Raw genomic sequence first — 16,587 nt, 5'->3', positions numbered from 1 at the left:
ATCCCACCGTCTCTTGTATGTCCACCCTCTCCCTCTCCAAAGGCACCCACCCCTGTATTCGACACTGCCCTTCCTATGTACCCAACACCCCTAGTCCCCCCTTCCAACCCCTCCCCCCCCCCCCCCCCATCAGTGACCACGCATTGTAAAAACATTTTAAAATTTTAATTTGAAAACCGTATATTAAAAGAACAAGTAACATCAAGACAACCTCCCCCCCCCCCCCCCCCCCCCAAAAAAAAAAACATTACTAATGTCAATAAAAACTAGAGGAACAATAATGTCCTGTGCTGGTATGTGTCCCTGTCTTGACATGAAGTACCGCACCATGTAGTCCCGATTCTGCTGGGCCTGTACCCTCCCCCTTGTTGCAAACCGGCGGATTCCAGGCAAATTGTCCTGGTCGAGGTGGTGAATGTTGTAGCCTTCTTCCTGCCGAAACATAGTTGTGGAGTATGCATGCCGCCTTCACGACTGCTGTAGCGTTGGTCGTACTCATCTATAATAACGTGTAAAACATCCTCCACTTGTTCGACATGATTCCAAACGTGCATTCGACCATGCGTCAAGCCCGGGTCAGCCGGTAGTTAAACACACGTTTTTCGCGTCTGAGGCCTCTCTGCCCAAACGGCCTCATCACATGTTGTGATAAGGCAAATGCCTCGTCGCCGACAAAAACGTAGGGGTAGCTTGGTGATGTCGTTCCAGGCCAAGGCTTGTCCCCGGGGATGTCCAGCCTATCCTCATTGAGAAGGCGGTGCAGTCTGGACCGCTGGAATATCCCCGAGTCACTTGAACCGCCGTAGGAGCCAACGTCCACGTAGATGAAATTATAGTCTGCGTCGGCCACAGCCAGGAGGACCAGACTAAAGTACTTCTTGTAGTTGAAGTACAGACTGCCGCTCCTCACTGGTTTCTGTAGCCGAACGTGTTTTCCATCGATGGCTCCTAGGCAGTTCGGGAAGTTGCACCTGTTCCAGTACAGGTCTGCAATCTCTGCCCACTTTTGAGAATTGGGAACTGGCATGTACTTTGCAACCAGACTGCTCCATATCACCCTGCTGGTCCGGTTCACTATAGCACTGATTGTGCTCTTTCCAACCCTGAAAGTGAGATGTAGGCTTGTGTAGCTTTGTCCAGTCGCCAGGAACCTGTAGAAAAAAGTGATAAGATTGTTATTTGTTTTTGTTTCCACAGTTGAAAAGATAAAGACAAAATGGCGAAGCATCCGTGACAGCTTCATTAAAGAATTGAAGGCGGAGAAAACAGACCAAAGAAGTGGGAGTGGTGCATCGCGAAGGACCCCTTATTGCCACACACCTCTACTGAGATTCCTTAGACCTCTCGTTCAAGATAGAGGGTGAGTTATTTTTTTATTATAATGTAATGTACCTTTGGTATGCATCCACTCTCTTTCCTTTCTTTTCTTGATTTTATTGGTGGTGGAGAGGAATGGTGGAAACACCTTCACTTTCTCATCATATTGAATTTTTTTTTTTTATCTACAGCACTGAAGATAACTTCGAGGCTATTTTAGATGACTCAAATGAGGGACCGGCACTGTGTATTAGGGATGAGTCACCTGAGACATCAATGGACACTGTGACCAGTATCAATCTTCATGATATTGCCGAGGATGAACAGCCACGTGTTTCAGCGGCCTCATCTGCACAGTCTGAATCACCTGGTGAGGGACCATCCACCGAACGTCCAAACACGGCTGAGTCATTGCGTAAGCAAGCAAGTGCTCGTGTAACAGCTGCTCGCGGTCGGGCAAGATCGGCCAATGTGCAGATGGCAGGAGCAGTGTCAAGCCTTGTGGGGATGATGAAAAACCAGGAAGCCATAGTGTCTAGAAGGTTGCAGGACCATTCAGGTAGCACTATTTCCCATCAATACCAGCAACACATAGATACTCTGAGAGCTCAGTTGGCCGAATCAAACGAGATGCTGCGCAAAGAAAGGCTGCTTTTCCAGGAGCAGCTACACAATTTGGGCCAACAATATCGCCAAGAGATAGACCGTTTGATCGTTTGATGCAGTACCAAAGTAGCAGCCTTTTTCACGCGGTGATGTCACTATTGCCTTTACTAGAACAAGTGCCACGGCACAGGTTAATACATTGCCAATGCAGTTTGCTTGAGGCGGTGAAAAGCCACTTAGATTACTCTGCACCACCCACTAGGCCACCCTCCGCATGGCAACCATCTCCAACTCAGCCATACCACGGTCCATCTCCAAATCAATCATACCAGGGTTACCAGCCACCAACTTCTTTCCCTATCACCTCTGTAGAGGAACCTACCACGTACACACAGCTATCACAAGGTAGTACCACAAGCACTCGTACTTCTGCTTCCTCCCAGCCCAGTAATGGCAACTACCCTTTTTTTCCCCGAGAATGACCATAAATTTTAAGAAATAGTGTCACTGCTCACTAGTTGAGATATCGGTCTATCAAAATCAGAAACACTTTACCATTAAAGCCTGTCCAATGACAGATGAGTGTGTTTTTGATCACCTTCTGATTTGGATGTACAGGTAACTAAAACTAGCGAGTCAAACACAGTCTGGTATACAATAGTACTCAGTATAGTAGTTGTACTGAGTTTACTACAACTTTCCACTACTAAACTTTGCTGCTGCACAGGTATGCCAGAAAAGTACCTCTTTCCCCAGGCACCCAGGATTTCTACTTTTGCCACCTACCATTCAAGACCCTTGGAACAGCACTTTCCTACCAGAGATGGTTCCTGGACTGTTGTGTGGGTGAGTGCTGTTCAGGGGGTCTTGAATGGTAGGTAGCCAAAGGTAGTCAGCCTGGCATTGCTTGGGCGTGAACACTGTTGTTGTTGTTGTTAGTTACTTTGCACTACTAAACTTTGCTGCTGCACAGGTATGCAGGATCAATAGCTCTTCAACCCCCCCCCAACCACCACCACCTTTGGATAGCTGTATATTGTTCAAACACACTACAACAAATAAAGGCACAGCTAAAATGAAAAGGATTTCAAATTACCTGTTCTCAATAGATAACATGAGCCAATGTCTGCCACATTGTTCAAGCAAACATATCCACTCCCAAACCATGAGCACTGGGACAATAGGACAATGGGGGTTGTGGGGGATGATTGTAACAAACAAGAAGTATTGTACCTTGAAGCAGAAATGTCCTTTCAATTTTGAAAGTTAATTATGGTCACCATGTTGGTGAGTGCCATTTTGTTGTTGTTTTTGATAACCAAAAAAATAAATGTTTTTCTTTGAAGAAAAAAAATGTTTGTCTCATCATTACAAAATAAAGATATGATAGATAAAAGACATAATATACCGCAGGGTGATCATAAGTTGCTCCTCTGGAGTGATGGCTTTACGCATCCTGGTGTCCTTTTTCATAAGGTGTGGCCTCAAGATGGTGAGAAGGTGATCAAACCTTGATGACAAAAATGGTAACACCATTAGCTTGAAACAGGTACAGAGTGTGTGGACAGGTAAAATGGAGTTTCAGGCAAGAAAAAGGTACTTACAGGTTCACAGACATCCGGCTATATTTAAAGAACTTGACCGGGTGTTTTCTCAGGTCTTTGTAGAGGACAGAAAATTGCCCCTTTTGCTGCCTCTCTTGCAGGAGAGGATGCACCCACCATCTCCGCACTCCTGACCGCAAGAGGGTCCCACTGTAGTACAGGAAGACCCCCATCCAAGCCAGGTTCATCCAGTACAGAAAGACAAGGAGGTCCATGGTGCTGCCTGATGTAGTACTTTCTTGCCTTCTGTATTCTCAAAAGTGCTTCAAAAACATGGTACAGACAGTAACCTAACCACTCCCTGTACAGCAAACCACTCCCAATCACCTGCTATTGGTACAGGCACTCACAAACACCTCCCCAGGACATTCCATATGCCTTTAAATGGACAAAACACTGATTTTTCTACAGATAGCCCCTCCCACTGGCTTCCTAGTAGTCATGAGGTGTGAAAAGGGTAAATAGTATCAGCATAGACCCTCCCACTGCTATCCCATTGGTCAAAAACTATTTCAATGGTGCAGGTCAGAGTTGTCCACGTTTTTGGGTTGAAAAACGGAACGGAAACGGATTGCACTTCTACAAACGTATCCGTTTTTTGTTTACACGGAGCACAGACCGCGGACTGCGATCTGCAACCGTGCCTAGTGTGGACCTACCCTTATGGTTTAAAAGTAACTTCAGCTCCGTCTTCTGACGGCGCTGAAGTTACTCCCTGTGCCTGCTATAGCTGTAATTCCTATTACGGCCTATGGTGGCGCCGGCTGCACCCAAATCTCCTGCGCTGGTTTCAGTGTATTCGCTTAGGGCCTATTTCTACTGGGTCCTGTATTCGTTTGATTTGGACGTGGCACCTGTGCTGTTGTGAAGCCGCAGGCAAACTTGCTGTGGCAAACTGCAGCATGTTGTCTGAATCACACTGGCATGCAATTTGTACAGCAAGCCTGTTTTAACCTCAACATCATGAGTCCTGTTGTCTGGTGGGGATCAGAACCCGATCCATCGGGGTAACATTGCAGGGCTGAAGCTGTTCAGATACACTAGTCTGTAGGCTAGCGATGTGTCCTGTTCCTATGTGGGGTTGATGGTGCTGTAGTGACACCTGCTAGATTCTCAGCGGAGGTGGTCATTATTGGCTGAGTTTTATCTAGTGTGTGTATGACGCTTTAAGATCCCCACACATCATGTGATTTTTGGTGGCCGATCGACAGACAGATCTCTCTCTCGGATTGTTTGATTGGAGAGAGATCTGTTGGCCGCCATAAACCACAGGCCGATTCCTGATCAATTTCAGCATTAAATCTTTCAGGAATTGGCCTTGTGTGGCCTTGAGAGAATGGTCGGCCGCCAAGTCTACTGATGTATGGCCACCTTTGCTCAGCAATCACGACGAAGTAGTGAGGAGTTCCACAATAGGATCCTGAGTCTTCCCTCTCTTAAAGGACTTATGATGCCAAATCCCCCCTCCCTCCCCCCCCCCCCCCCCCCAAAAAAGTGAAGTACCTGCATCATGTTTGAATACACGGAGGATGCCATCTGCTGGGTCCCTGCAGTGCAATCGCCCCCCGGCTGCTCCTGACCCCTCAGAACGGGTAAGGCTCTCCTGCCTCTTGTAATATGGCCGCCGGAGCTGGACGCAGCCGCACAGTTTGCATAGACACGAGTGCGACTGCACAGCTCTAGGGCCTCCCCCAATCCACGAACAGGAGACAGTGTTTACTGTTTAAAAACAGTAATGCACTATATGTAGTATGTTTACCTTTTGCAGACATAAAGAGGTGTAGAAGAGGAGCGCTGTCATTCATCATTTCTGTCTCCAAGTATAGGTAGCCAGTATAGTTGCCCCCAGTATAGGTATATCTGCCTTCAGTATAGGTAGTTAGTATAACTGCCCCAGTATAGGTAGCTAGTATAGTTGCCCCAAGTATATATGCCTCCAGGAGTGTAGTGGTGGGGGAGAGCGGGCAGAAACTACTGGCCTTACTCCAGCCAGCCAACCGCAGGATCTTACTCTTTCCTCCCATGCGTTGTCACGTTAACAGCGCCCCCTGTGATGTGGCTACATCACAGGGGGCATGGTTACCAACGCAACGACGCATGAGAGGAGACGGACGATAATGACAATCGTGCATGTGTACAACACCTGGTGAACAATCTGCTGGATGTACTCAACCCCAGCTATGGCAATTCCCAACCACCCCCCCACCCTGGAATTTATTGTTTGTGCCACTCCCCTGTCCGCCGCATGATGTCATGCATCAGAATTAAATTAGATTGGCGCCTGACTGATACGGAGCTCTGCTGATAGCATGGCAGAAGAGTGAGCTAGCTGCACCGCCGTGGTATACGCACAGACAACGGTTACAGCCGGCTTGCGGAAGTCAAAATCTACACCCTGGTAGGCTTAGGGCAACATAAACATGGAGTAGATTTCATCCAGGCTATTATGTGTAATATTTGTAAAGGGGTGCTTGGTAAACAGTCTTTAATAAATAGGCACACACTGTAATGATGAGAAACACTGCTGAAGTGTAACCAGTGAGCTTGATTCAAACTTGTCGGAACAACTTTGGCAGTGTGCAGATCGAGAACACATTTTACAATAGCCCCGATAGAGATCTTTGTTAAATGTTTCATGTTCTTTGTTTCTTTACAGATTTAAGAGGAGATGGCTGCTAATTCAGAAAACTCTCCACTGTTGCCTTTGCTGGAAACATTGGAGGACTCGTCTACCTCACACACAGAACAGACAGATGCATACCTCTCTATAGCAAAGTGAGTGGAATGCTTTCTCTTATTGCTCATTGGGGGAACACAGGAGACCTCCGGAGTATGAACTCTGTCCATGGCAATCTGGGCACAAGATTGGCCACTGAGGGCACATACATAACAAATGCAGCTAACCTTAGTATGTATGCATAATTGTGTGTGCTTGTGAAAGTTGGGCCACCTCTCCCATTGCACTGTATAGTCATAACAGTAAACATACCCGGCATTTCAGCTTTTCCTATTGCTGATAGGCTGTTAGACTTGTTTTTGTGTGTTTCAGCCCAGTTTTTGTACGATTGCATCTTTTGACAGCCCATTTGTATCTTAGACTTTTTTTTTTTGTGTGGGGGGGAGCAGCATTGTGGATGGAAGGAGAATTCCAAAGGAAGGGTGACTCTTCTGAGGCATCCTGTATGCGAGAATTGGTAGCCAGAGAGGACAGGGAGGTTTTATGTGAGAAGTGGTAGACAGAGGACAGGGAGGTTTTGTGTGCGAAATGAAGGGTACAGGTGGGGGAATGTATGGCGGGACAGCTTATGGAGAAGTCAGTAGAAGGTGATTAGTGCTGTATACTTGAATTATGCATTTTGGTCCAATTTTACTATTCTGGCACATAGTTTCTGGTATTCACAGTATAATCTGTTACTCTCCGATTTTTGTTCCCTCTCTGTAGCCGTCTGAGCGGAGAGGATAGTAAAGAATTCACTGCCTTGCTTGGAAAACAATTCTCACGGCTCTGTAAAGTTGTTAAGGTAAAAAAAATCTTTGTACATTTTTTTTTTTTTCAGTCTCCTTTTACACTTCCTGTGATAAGTCACATTGCGGTGCTCTCCTCGTTGCAGCGGGCATTAACCTCCCTGGCGGTGCATTTCTGTCTGGAATTAAGTCGAGCGGTACTTTTTTTTTTTTTTTTTTTTTTTTTTTTTTCTTCCCCCCCCAATAATTTTAGGCCACCAATTCTTAAGTCATTATATAGGAGAGAAGAGAGGCGCCAAAAGGATAAAAGGGGTTTTAAAGTAGCTTAAAAGCCAAAAATTTGGTAGAGGCAGTGGTGGACTTACCTCCTCCAAGCAGACACAACACGACTGTACATTCAGTCTATTTATTAACGAACTCCAGATAAAACAAAGCAACGCGTTTCACGGGTCAGTGCCCGCTTCCTCAGGCAATAGAAAAAGGAGTTACAGCATCTAGCAAAACAAACACTCAGCACCTCAGAGGTGCCGAGTGTTTGTTTTGCTAGATGCTGTAACTCCTTTTTCTATTGCCTGAGGAAGCGGGCACTGACCCGTGAAACGCGTTGCTTTGTTTTATCTGGAGTTCGTTAATAAATAGACTGAATGTACAGTCGTGTTGTGTCTGCTTGGAGGAGGTAAGTCCACCACTGCCTCCTCCAATTACCAAATTTTTGGCTTTTAAGCTCCTTTAAAACCCCTTTTATCCTTTTTGGCGCCTCTGTTCTCTCCTATATAATATTGTATCCACCCTGGGTGGAGGGTTGCGACCCTCTCTACTATCTACAGAAAGCGACTTCTTATTCCTGAGTGGGGTCGGGATAATCTCCCCACCTGCCTTTACAGTGGTTGCCTAATGGTAACCCTGGTTTGTGAGTATAACTACTATTACTCTTTGTCATTATCTCCTTTGTCAATACATACTACACTATTGGGGCTCTTGGTGTTCCTCTGTTTATCTCGTTTGCAAATTCTTAAGTCATAACTCACCAAAATATGTCAGAATAAAGGCCTGGTAGACATGCTGCATATAAATAAAAGACTGGAACACAAATTTGTTGATTTAATTACATTTATGAGTAAAATTTAAAAATTTTGCAAAAGGTGCGCTGAGCCCCCCAGAAACTGCAAACACACTTTGAACCCAAACAGAAGCTCTGCATATACACCAAAAGCAAAGCTGTTAAGTGGGAGCAGCTGACCTAAAATGAATTAAATTAGTACATGGCAAGGAATTGAGCAGCGCTACTTAAAAACAGATAAGTGCCTACTTGCAAGAGTGCAAGCCCCACTTGTGGGGTGAAATACACACCTAGCATACACATGACCTGTCTACCACTAGAGGAGGATGTTGGTTTCCTGTAACAGCTTGCATGCAACTTAAGTACTCGTCCCTCCTACTGCGGAGAAGTCATTCTCGATGGGAGGGGACCTAACGCTAACTAAATCATAACCTATGCATAGCCTGGGTTTGCCACACATAGGACAAGGGCTCTTCAGGTCCACTTTGGTTTATATGCAGAGCTTCTGTTTGGGTTCAAGGTGCGTTTGCAGTTTCTGGGGGGGCTCAGCGCACCTCTGAGTGGAGGCCATTTGGAGGCGGCTTGGTGATGCGCTGATCCACATTTTGCGCAATTTTCAATTTTACTTGGTGGAGCACCCAGGCTATGTATAGGTTAGGATTTAGTTAGTGTTAGGTCCACTTTAAAATTTTGTCCCGCCCTGTGATGTCATGCCGCACAATGCAACTGATTGGCCGCTGGGTCCCCAAGAGAATAGCGGGGTTATGGGCGTCCCAGCAGCCGGACAAACGCCGCACTTTGGGGAACAGATGCAAGAGTCCCGCTGAGCAGCGCCGATCGACGCGCGGGACTCCTGCACGCAGCTGCAGCAGTTTTTTTTTACTGACCTGAGCTCGGGCTTACCCATAGCAGTTGCTTTTTCCTACCCCGAGCTCAGGTCGGGGTTACCGCCAGGAGGGTTAAAGTCAATGAGACATGCTACACTGCCTCCAGTGCAATGCGATGGAAGTGCTCGGGGTTATGGCCAAGCTACTGTGCATTACTGTGGTAACCCCGGAAGTGGCGTGTTATGTTTTTCTTTTGGCTGTGGCGCAGTCCGATTGTTGCAAATCGCATTGCTACCGCAGCCCACAAGTGTAAAAGTATACTAAGCCGTATGATATGCTTATTAAACATGCATAGTTTCTCTTTGCTAAGATGCTAATAGCTCCTTGTGACACTTTGTGAAATGGTAATTATAGGGATACTTTCTCTTTTAGGCTCACATTGGCAACCAAAACTCCGAGCTCTGTAATGCTGCACTTCAGACTTTGGGATTTTGTGTATTTTACAACAAGATAGCCTCTAACCTATCAGGTAGGTGTAATATGTTGCTTTGCATGTATGTTACTGTAGCTGGGAAATAGATTTTAAAGAGGATCTGTAACCTCAAAAAATCCCCTGGGGGATACTCACCTCGGGTGGGGGAAGCCTCCGGATCCTAATGAGGCTTCCCACGCCGTCCTCCATACGTCAGGGGTCTCGCTGCAGCCCTCCGTGCAGCCGTGACGTAATATTTACCTTCCTGGCTCCTGCGCAGGCGCTCTGACGGCTGTCGGCTCCGAACTACACGGAAATACCCGATCGCCGTCGGGTCTGCTCTACTGCGCAGGCGCAAGTTTCCGGCGCCTGCGCAGTAGAGCGGACCCGACTGAGATCAGGTATTTCCGTGTAGTTCGGAGAGAAAAGCAGCCACAGCGCCCCCGCTAGAGCCAGCAAAGGTAAATATTACGTCACGGCTGCACGGAGGGCTGCAGCGAGACCCCTGACGTATGGAGGACGGCGTGGGAAGCCTCATTAGGATCCGGAGGCTTCCCCCACCCGAGGTTAGTACCCCCCAGGGGATCTTTTTTCATGTTACAGAGTCTCTTTAAAGTGTACCTGGAGTGAATAAAAAAAAAGTTAAATACTTACATCAGTAAATCTTCCTGCCATCTTCCGTTACAATGCTGGGACCCTTGGAAAATATTCAACATTAATGTGGAATATGGTGCTTGTGGCTGCACCCATCTCCATGTACAAGTGTGGATGCACTGTGCCGGAGCAAAGTATGGCTTATCCAGTAGTACTGAGCTGCTTGTGCATGGCTTGTTTCTCTGTGCACGAGCCGCTTAGTGCATGGCTTCTTGTAGCATAGCTTCTTCCTCTAGGCACGGGCTGTCTGGTGCATGGCTTCTTCTTCGGGGCATGGCTTCTTCCTCCAGGCATGGACCGCTTGGTGCATGGCTTCCTCGGCATGGCTTCTTCCTCCGGGCATGGGCCGCTCAGTGCATGGCTTCTTCCTCCAGGCATGGGCCGCTCATTGCATGGCTTCTTCCTCGGTGCTCGAGCCGCTTGGTGCATGGCTTCTTCCTCGGTGCACGAGCCGCTTGGTGCATGGCTTCTTCCTCCAGGCATGGGCCGCTCATTGCATGGCTTCTTCCTCGGTGCTCGAGCCGCTTGGTGCATGGCTTCTTCCTCGGTGCACGAGCCGCTTGGTGCATGGCTTCTTCCTCCAGGCATGGGCCGCTCATTGCATGGCTTCTTCCTCGGTGCTCGAGCCGCTTGGTGCATGGCTTCTTCCTCGGTGCACGAGCCGCTTGGTGCATGGCTTCTTCCTCGGTGCACGAGCCGCTTGGTGCATGGCTTCTTCCTCGGTGCACGAGCCGCTTGGTGCATGGCTTCTTCCTCGGTGCACGAGCCGCTTGGTGCATGGCTTCTTCCTCGGTGCACGAGCCGCTTGGTGCATGGCTTCTTCCTCGGTGCTCGAGCCGCTTGGTGCATGGCTTCTTCCTCGGTGCACGAGCCGCTTGGTGCATGGCTTCTTCCTCGGTGCACGAGCCGCTTGGTGCATGGCTTCTTCCTCGGTGCACGAGCCGCTTGGTGCATGGCTTCTTCCTCGGCGCACGAGCCGCTTGGTGCATGGCTTCTTCCTCGGCGCACGAGCCGCTTGGTGCATGGCTTCTTCCGCGGCGCACGAGCCGGCTCGGTGCATGGCTTCTTCCGCGGCGCACGAGCCGGCTCGGTGCATGGCTTCTTCCGCGGCGCACGAGCCGGCTCGGTGCATGGCTTCTTCCGCGGCGCACGAGCCGGCTCGGTGCATGGCTTCTTCCGCGGCGCACGAGCCGGCTCGGTGCATGGCTTCTTCCGCGGCGCACGAGCCGGCTCGGTGCATGGCTTCTTCCGCGGCGCACGAGCCGGCTCGGTGCATGGCTTCTTCCGCGGCGCACGAGCCGGCTCGGTGCATGGCTTCTTCCGCGGCGCACGAGCCGGCTCGGTGCATGGCTTCTTCCGCGGCGCACGAGCCGGCTCGGTGCATGGCTTCTTCCGCGGCGCACGAGCCGGCTCGGTGCATGGCTTCTTCCGCGGCGCACGAGCCGGCTCGGGGCATGGCTTCTTCCGCGGCGCACGAGCCGGCTCGGGGCATGGCTTCTTCCGCGGCGCACGAGCCGGCTCGGGGCATGGCTTCTTCCGCGGCGCACGAGCCGGCTCGGGGCATGGCTTCTTCCGCGGCGCACGAGCCGGCTCGGGGCATGGCTTCTTCCGCGGCGCACGAGCCGGCTCGGGGCATGGCTTCTTCCGCGGCGCACGAGCCGGCTCGGGGCATGGCTTCTTCCGCGGCGCACGAGCCGGCTCGGGGCATGGCTTCTTCCGCGGCGCACGAGCCGGCTCGGGGCATGGCTTCTTCCGCGGCGCACGAGCCGGCTCGGGGCATGGCTTCTTCCGCGGCGCACGAGCCGGCTCGGGGCATGGCTTCTTCCGCGGCGCACGAGCCGGCTCGGGGCATGGCTTCTTCCGCGGCGCACGAGCCGGCTCGGGGCATGGCTTCTTCCGCGGCGCACGAGCCGGCTCGGGGCATGGCTTCTTCCGCGGCGCATGAGCTGGCTCGGGGCATGGCTTCTTCCGCGGTGCATGAGCTGGCTCGGTACATGGCTTCTTCCCCCGGGCATGGGCCGCTCGGGGCATGGCTTCTTCCCCCGGACAAGGCTTCTTCCTCTGCATGAGCTGCTCGGTGCTGATGAGCAGGAGAGAACCCCACTAGGACCTGTGCGTTGCAGCCGTACTTGTTCACTGAGGGGTGCATAGTGGAATAGGGTCCTGACTGGCAGTGGAGGATCGGGGAAGCCTGGCTAAATATTTTTTATATTTTATTTTTAATATGCCTCCAGGTTTTCATTAAAGTTTAATCATAACTCTAAGTTTCTGGTTTTATTTACAAAAATAAAAAAAGTTGTATTAAAGCGCAATGTCAGTTTGTCTTGACTATTGGGCCCCCCATCACAGCACATCATTAGCGTTGCAGAGTAATTCTGCACGTCATTACCCATACAATTCTATGGGCCTGTTCACAGTACTGCACTGTAACTGATCACATTATCCTAACTTGCTGCATGCAGGCTTTGTATTAACCCCTTGTCGACCACCTAACGCTGATCGGTGGTGGCAGAGTGGCTTTGTTGTTCCTCTGACGCCACATGGTGGTCTCTCGTGAGAAGCAAGATTTGATGTGAGCTCCCATCACTGTAAACTACCTGCTTCAGTGATCAGCCTGCCATCGGCTGATGAGCGCTGGCAGGCTGACCCTTTTTATTTATAATTAAAAAAAAAAGTATATAGTGCTGACATCTTGCGCAGAGCTGTACAGGGTATTTTGTCTTGTTACTAACTGTCCCTCTGATGGGCTTACACTCTATTCTCTGCCTTAGCCATATAGATGTTACGTAGTGTAGGGCCAATTTAGGGGAAGGGGTGGGGCATTACAAAAATTTACAAATTTAGGTGGTTTCTAAGAATGCTAATTGCACACAGAGGCTGGGTCTGCATATACTGCCCAGCCTCTGTTGCTATAATTTCCTCTCCTGCGTGTCGCAGCTGGCTGTTTACCTTCCATCTGTCACTCTCTCGCCACTCTTCCGCCTCCTCCATATCTCCGGCCCCCGCCCGCTTCCCTTCCCTCCAGTCGGCGGGGAGGGAAGGGACGCGGGCGGGGACCGGTGCTATTGAGGAGGCGGGGGAGCGGCGAGAGTGACAGAAGGTAAACCGCCGGCTGCTCAGCGTATGATTTGAGGGGCACAGCAGAGAGCGCAGGGGGCCTGTGGGAGGATCAGTATAGCAACAGAGGCTGGGCAATGTAGGCAGACCCAGCCTCTGTGTGCTAATTTGCGTTCTTAGAACCCACCTCGGGTTATCTTTAATATAAAACAATAAAAATGGCAGGAGCAATCAGATACCACCAAAAGAAAGCTCTATTAGTGAGACGAAAAGGAGGTAAAATTCATTTGTATGACCGAACAATAAACTGTTAATTGTGAAGTGCGGCATTGTAAAAAATGGCCTGGTTACTAGGGGGTAAAAACCTCTGGGGCGCAAGTGGTTAAAATCTGTCGGGTCTCCATTGCAGTTCACATAACGCATTCATTATGCAAATCACCATTGTGAATCCAGCTTCAGTCTGGCTGTGTAATGAGCTATTCTGTCATTTTTTTTTTTGGGGGGGGGGGGGGGGGGAGATGCATACTGGATTTCCTCTGGGTTATTTGTCCCGCCTACAGGAATTTTGACACCAATAAGGAAGCTCCAGTCATGCTGTCAGTTTTTTTACCTAGATGAAACTACAACACACTGGCAACTTTCTTGGTGTTTGACTTTGCTATTGTGCGATTTAGTCTTCCCTGCTCTTATAAATTGTGTTGCCAAGTTTCTGCAGTTTTGTTTGTTTTTATAACCTAATATTCCTCTTTCAGCAACTGAGGTGCAGGAATTGCTATCGTCGCTAAACAATATTGCTTTGGATTCATCAGATAAAAACTCATGCACGCGAGCACTTTGGGTGATTTCAAAGCAGAATTTTTCTGCAGAAGAAGTTGGAAAGATGGTGAGTAATGAAAGCACTGAAACAAACCTTTTATTTAAAGGACAACCGAAGTGAGAGGGATATGGAGGCTGCCATATTTATTTCCTTTTAAACAATACCATTTGCCTGGCTATGCTGCTGATTCTCTTTTAGCCAAAGACCCTAAACAAGCATGCAGCAGATCAGGTGTTTCTGACATTATTGTCAGATCTGACAAGATTAGCTGCATGCTTTTGTCTGGTGTGATTAAAGACACTACTACAGCCAAACAGACCAGCAGGGCTGCCAGGTAACCGGTATTGTTTAAAGGGACACTTAAGTCAAACAAAAGAGTTTTACTCACCTGGGGCTTCCAATAGCCCCTTGCAGCTGTCCGGTGCCCTCGCCGTCTCCCTCCGATCCTCCTGGCCCCGCCAGCAGCCACTTCCTGTTTCGGTGACAGGAGCTGACAGGCTGGGGACACGAGTGATTCTTCGCGTTCCTGGCCACAATAGCGCGATCTATGCTGCTATAGCATATATCATATAGCAGCATAGAGGGTGCTAATGTGTCGCGGAACGCGAAGAATCACGCGAGTCTCCAGCCTGTCAGCTCCTGTCACCGAAACAGGAAGTGGCTGCCGGCCGTGCCAGGAGGATCGGAGGGAGACGGCGAGGGCACCGGACAGCTGCAGGGAGCTATTGGAAGCCCTAGGTGAGTAAAACTTTTTTTTTTTTTTTTTTTTTTTTTTTTGTTTGACTTAAGTGTCCCTTTAAAAGGAAATAAATATGGCAGCCTCCGTATACTTCTCACTTCAGTTGTCCTTTAAAAACCCATCTCTAGGCACTAGACATTAAAAAAACATTTAATATCCTCCATTATCCTTGCTTGAACATTACTTTGTGAATTAGGTTTTCCTTCTAAAAATGTTCTTGAAAGTTTGATCACATGACCAGGAGCAGCTGTTTTGAGGGAGTTCATTCCTGTGAGTGGGGCTGTTTCTTGGATTTGCATCGCCCTGCTGTTTAGGCCTCATAGGTGGAGACAGAGGGAATGCACACCGAAACGAGATTGAATGTATTTGCAAATGGTGCAAGGACAATAAGCTTGTACTAGACACAGCAACAGTGGACTTCAGAAGGCGCCCTCCCACAATCAACCCAGTCTCCATCAAAGACACTGTGGCCCATATGCAATTAATTTTTTTCACCTGTTTTTTCTCCTTGGTGATATTTTCAAAATTGTCAATAAAATACATTTTAAACCACCAGCAAGCAAGAAAATACTCAAAATAATTTTGATACATTTTCACCTACCTTTTTAGTACTTTTTCAGTTGCAACGTGCTGAAAAATTTATTTTAAATAGAAAATGAAAAATTATCTCCTTGGAGAAAACTCAGGTGAAAAAGGGAATTGCATATGGGCCCAGGTGTTTCTAGGGTGTTGAGTGTTCATTTCTTAGGTGATACCATACCCAATGAATTCAAATGGGAAGGGAACACCACCAAAACCCAGAAGACTTTTCTTCCTGAGGCAACTGAGAAAGTACAGCAGTGTTCTCCCCAGAAATATTTTCCAGCCGGGTGGCATGAAAAAGTAGCCGGGTGGGGAAGTAAGGTCACGCTGGGTGCTGCTGGGTGAAAAAGTAAGGAAACGCTGAACGAAGAGAAAGGGTCACACTGGGTGGGGTGGGAGTGAATGCTTCCTGAGAGAAACTTTGTCATAGCGGTTCTGTGTTCACTGGCATTCAGCAAAGCTCTGTAAATTCCTAGAAAAGTATCTTAGTGTGAATGGGACCTTAGTGCCATAGCCCCATCATTACATATATGACCTGACATTCACCACTCTCTGCATGCAATGTATTGTGACTCCTGCTGCTGGACATACACTAGAAGCAGAGGAGTGCTGACTTAAAGAAAACCTGTAACAAAAAAAAAACCTTCCCTGGGGGGTACTTGCCTCAGGTGGGGGAAGCCTCTGGATCCTATTGAGGCTTCCCCCGTCCTCCTGCGTCCCACGGCGGTGGAGATAAAGCTCCCCGAATAGCGGCGATGTAAATATTTACCTTCCCAGCTCCAGCGCAGTATCAGCTCTCTGCTCAGAGATAGGCAGAAATAGGCGATCGCTGTCGGGCCGGTATACTGCGCAGGCCACCTGCGCAGTGGAGCGGACCCGACGGAGTTTGGGTTTTTTGCCTATCTCCATGCTGAGAGCCGCAACAGCGCCCCCGCTAGAGCCAGGAAAGGTAAATAAATCGACGCTTGTGGAGGGAGGATTGCCAGATACTGCGGGGGAGCCAGCGCTGGATTCACCGCAGCTACAGTGGAGGGGGAAGCCTCACTGGGACCCTGAGGCTTCCCCCTAGTGAGGTGAGTACCCCTAGGGGAACTTTTGTTACAGGTTCTCTTAAAGTTGATCACACAGGCAGGCAACAGAGTGGTGACAACTCCAGAGACTGCAAAAACCATGCTAGTTCAAAAAGTACAGTGATATGAGAGTATACAAATATTCTGGCTGAACTCAGTGTACGTATGGCTTTTTCCACCTAAATTACTGTAACTGCTGAGATAAGACAGGCTAAATGTGTTATTAAATGCCATTGAACTTTTTGCCATTCATATTTGCCCATACTGAGAGCTGGATATCACAGTGATTAAACAATCACTGACACAAAAGATGTCAG

The 16,587-nt window shown here is 48.9% G+C and overlaps 1 protein-coding gene across 2 annotated transcripts in view; it reads left to right on the top strand.

Moving 5' to 3' along the window:
- The window catches only part of RIF1 (replication timing regulatory factor 1), a 94,934-nt gene that overhangs the window by 2,224 nt on the left and 76,123 nt on the right, over positions 1 to 16,587 (top strand). For both annotated transcript variants that reach the window (XM_068245812.1, XM_068245811.1), the window contains exons 2-5: positions 6,184 to 6,302; positions 6,970 to 7,048; positions 9,312 to 9,408; positions 13,815 to 13,945. In XM_068245812.1, coding sequence (XP_068101913.1) covers positions 6,196 to 6,302; positions 6,970 to 7,048; positions 9,312 to 9,408; positions 13,815 to 13,945 — 414 coding nt within the window. In that variant the 5' untranslated portion in view covers positions 6,184 to 6,195. The remainder of the gene's footprint in view (positions 1 to 6,183; positions 6,303 to 6,969; positions 7,049 to 9,311; positions 9,409 to 13,814; positions 13,946 to 16,587) is intronic.

This window comes from Hyperolius riggenbachi, chromosome 7 (assembly GCF_040937935.1).
Source record: "Hyperolius riggenbachi isolate aHypRig1 chromosome 7, aHypRig1.pri, whole genome shotgun sequence".
In the NCBI taxonomy this organism is placed as follows: Eukaryota; Metazoa; Chordata; class Amphibia; order Anura; family Hyperoliidae; genus Hyperolius; species Hyperolius riggenbachi.
This window is presented reverse-complemented; position numbering and strand designations above follow the sequence as displayed.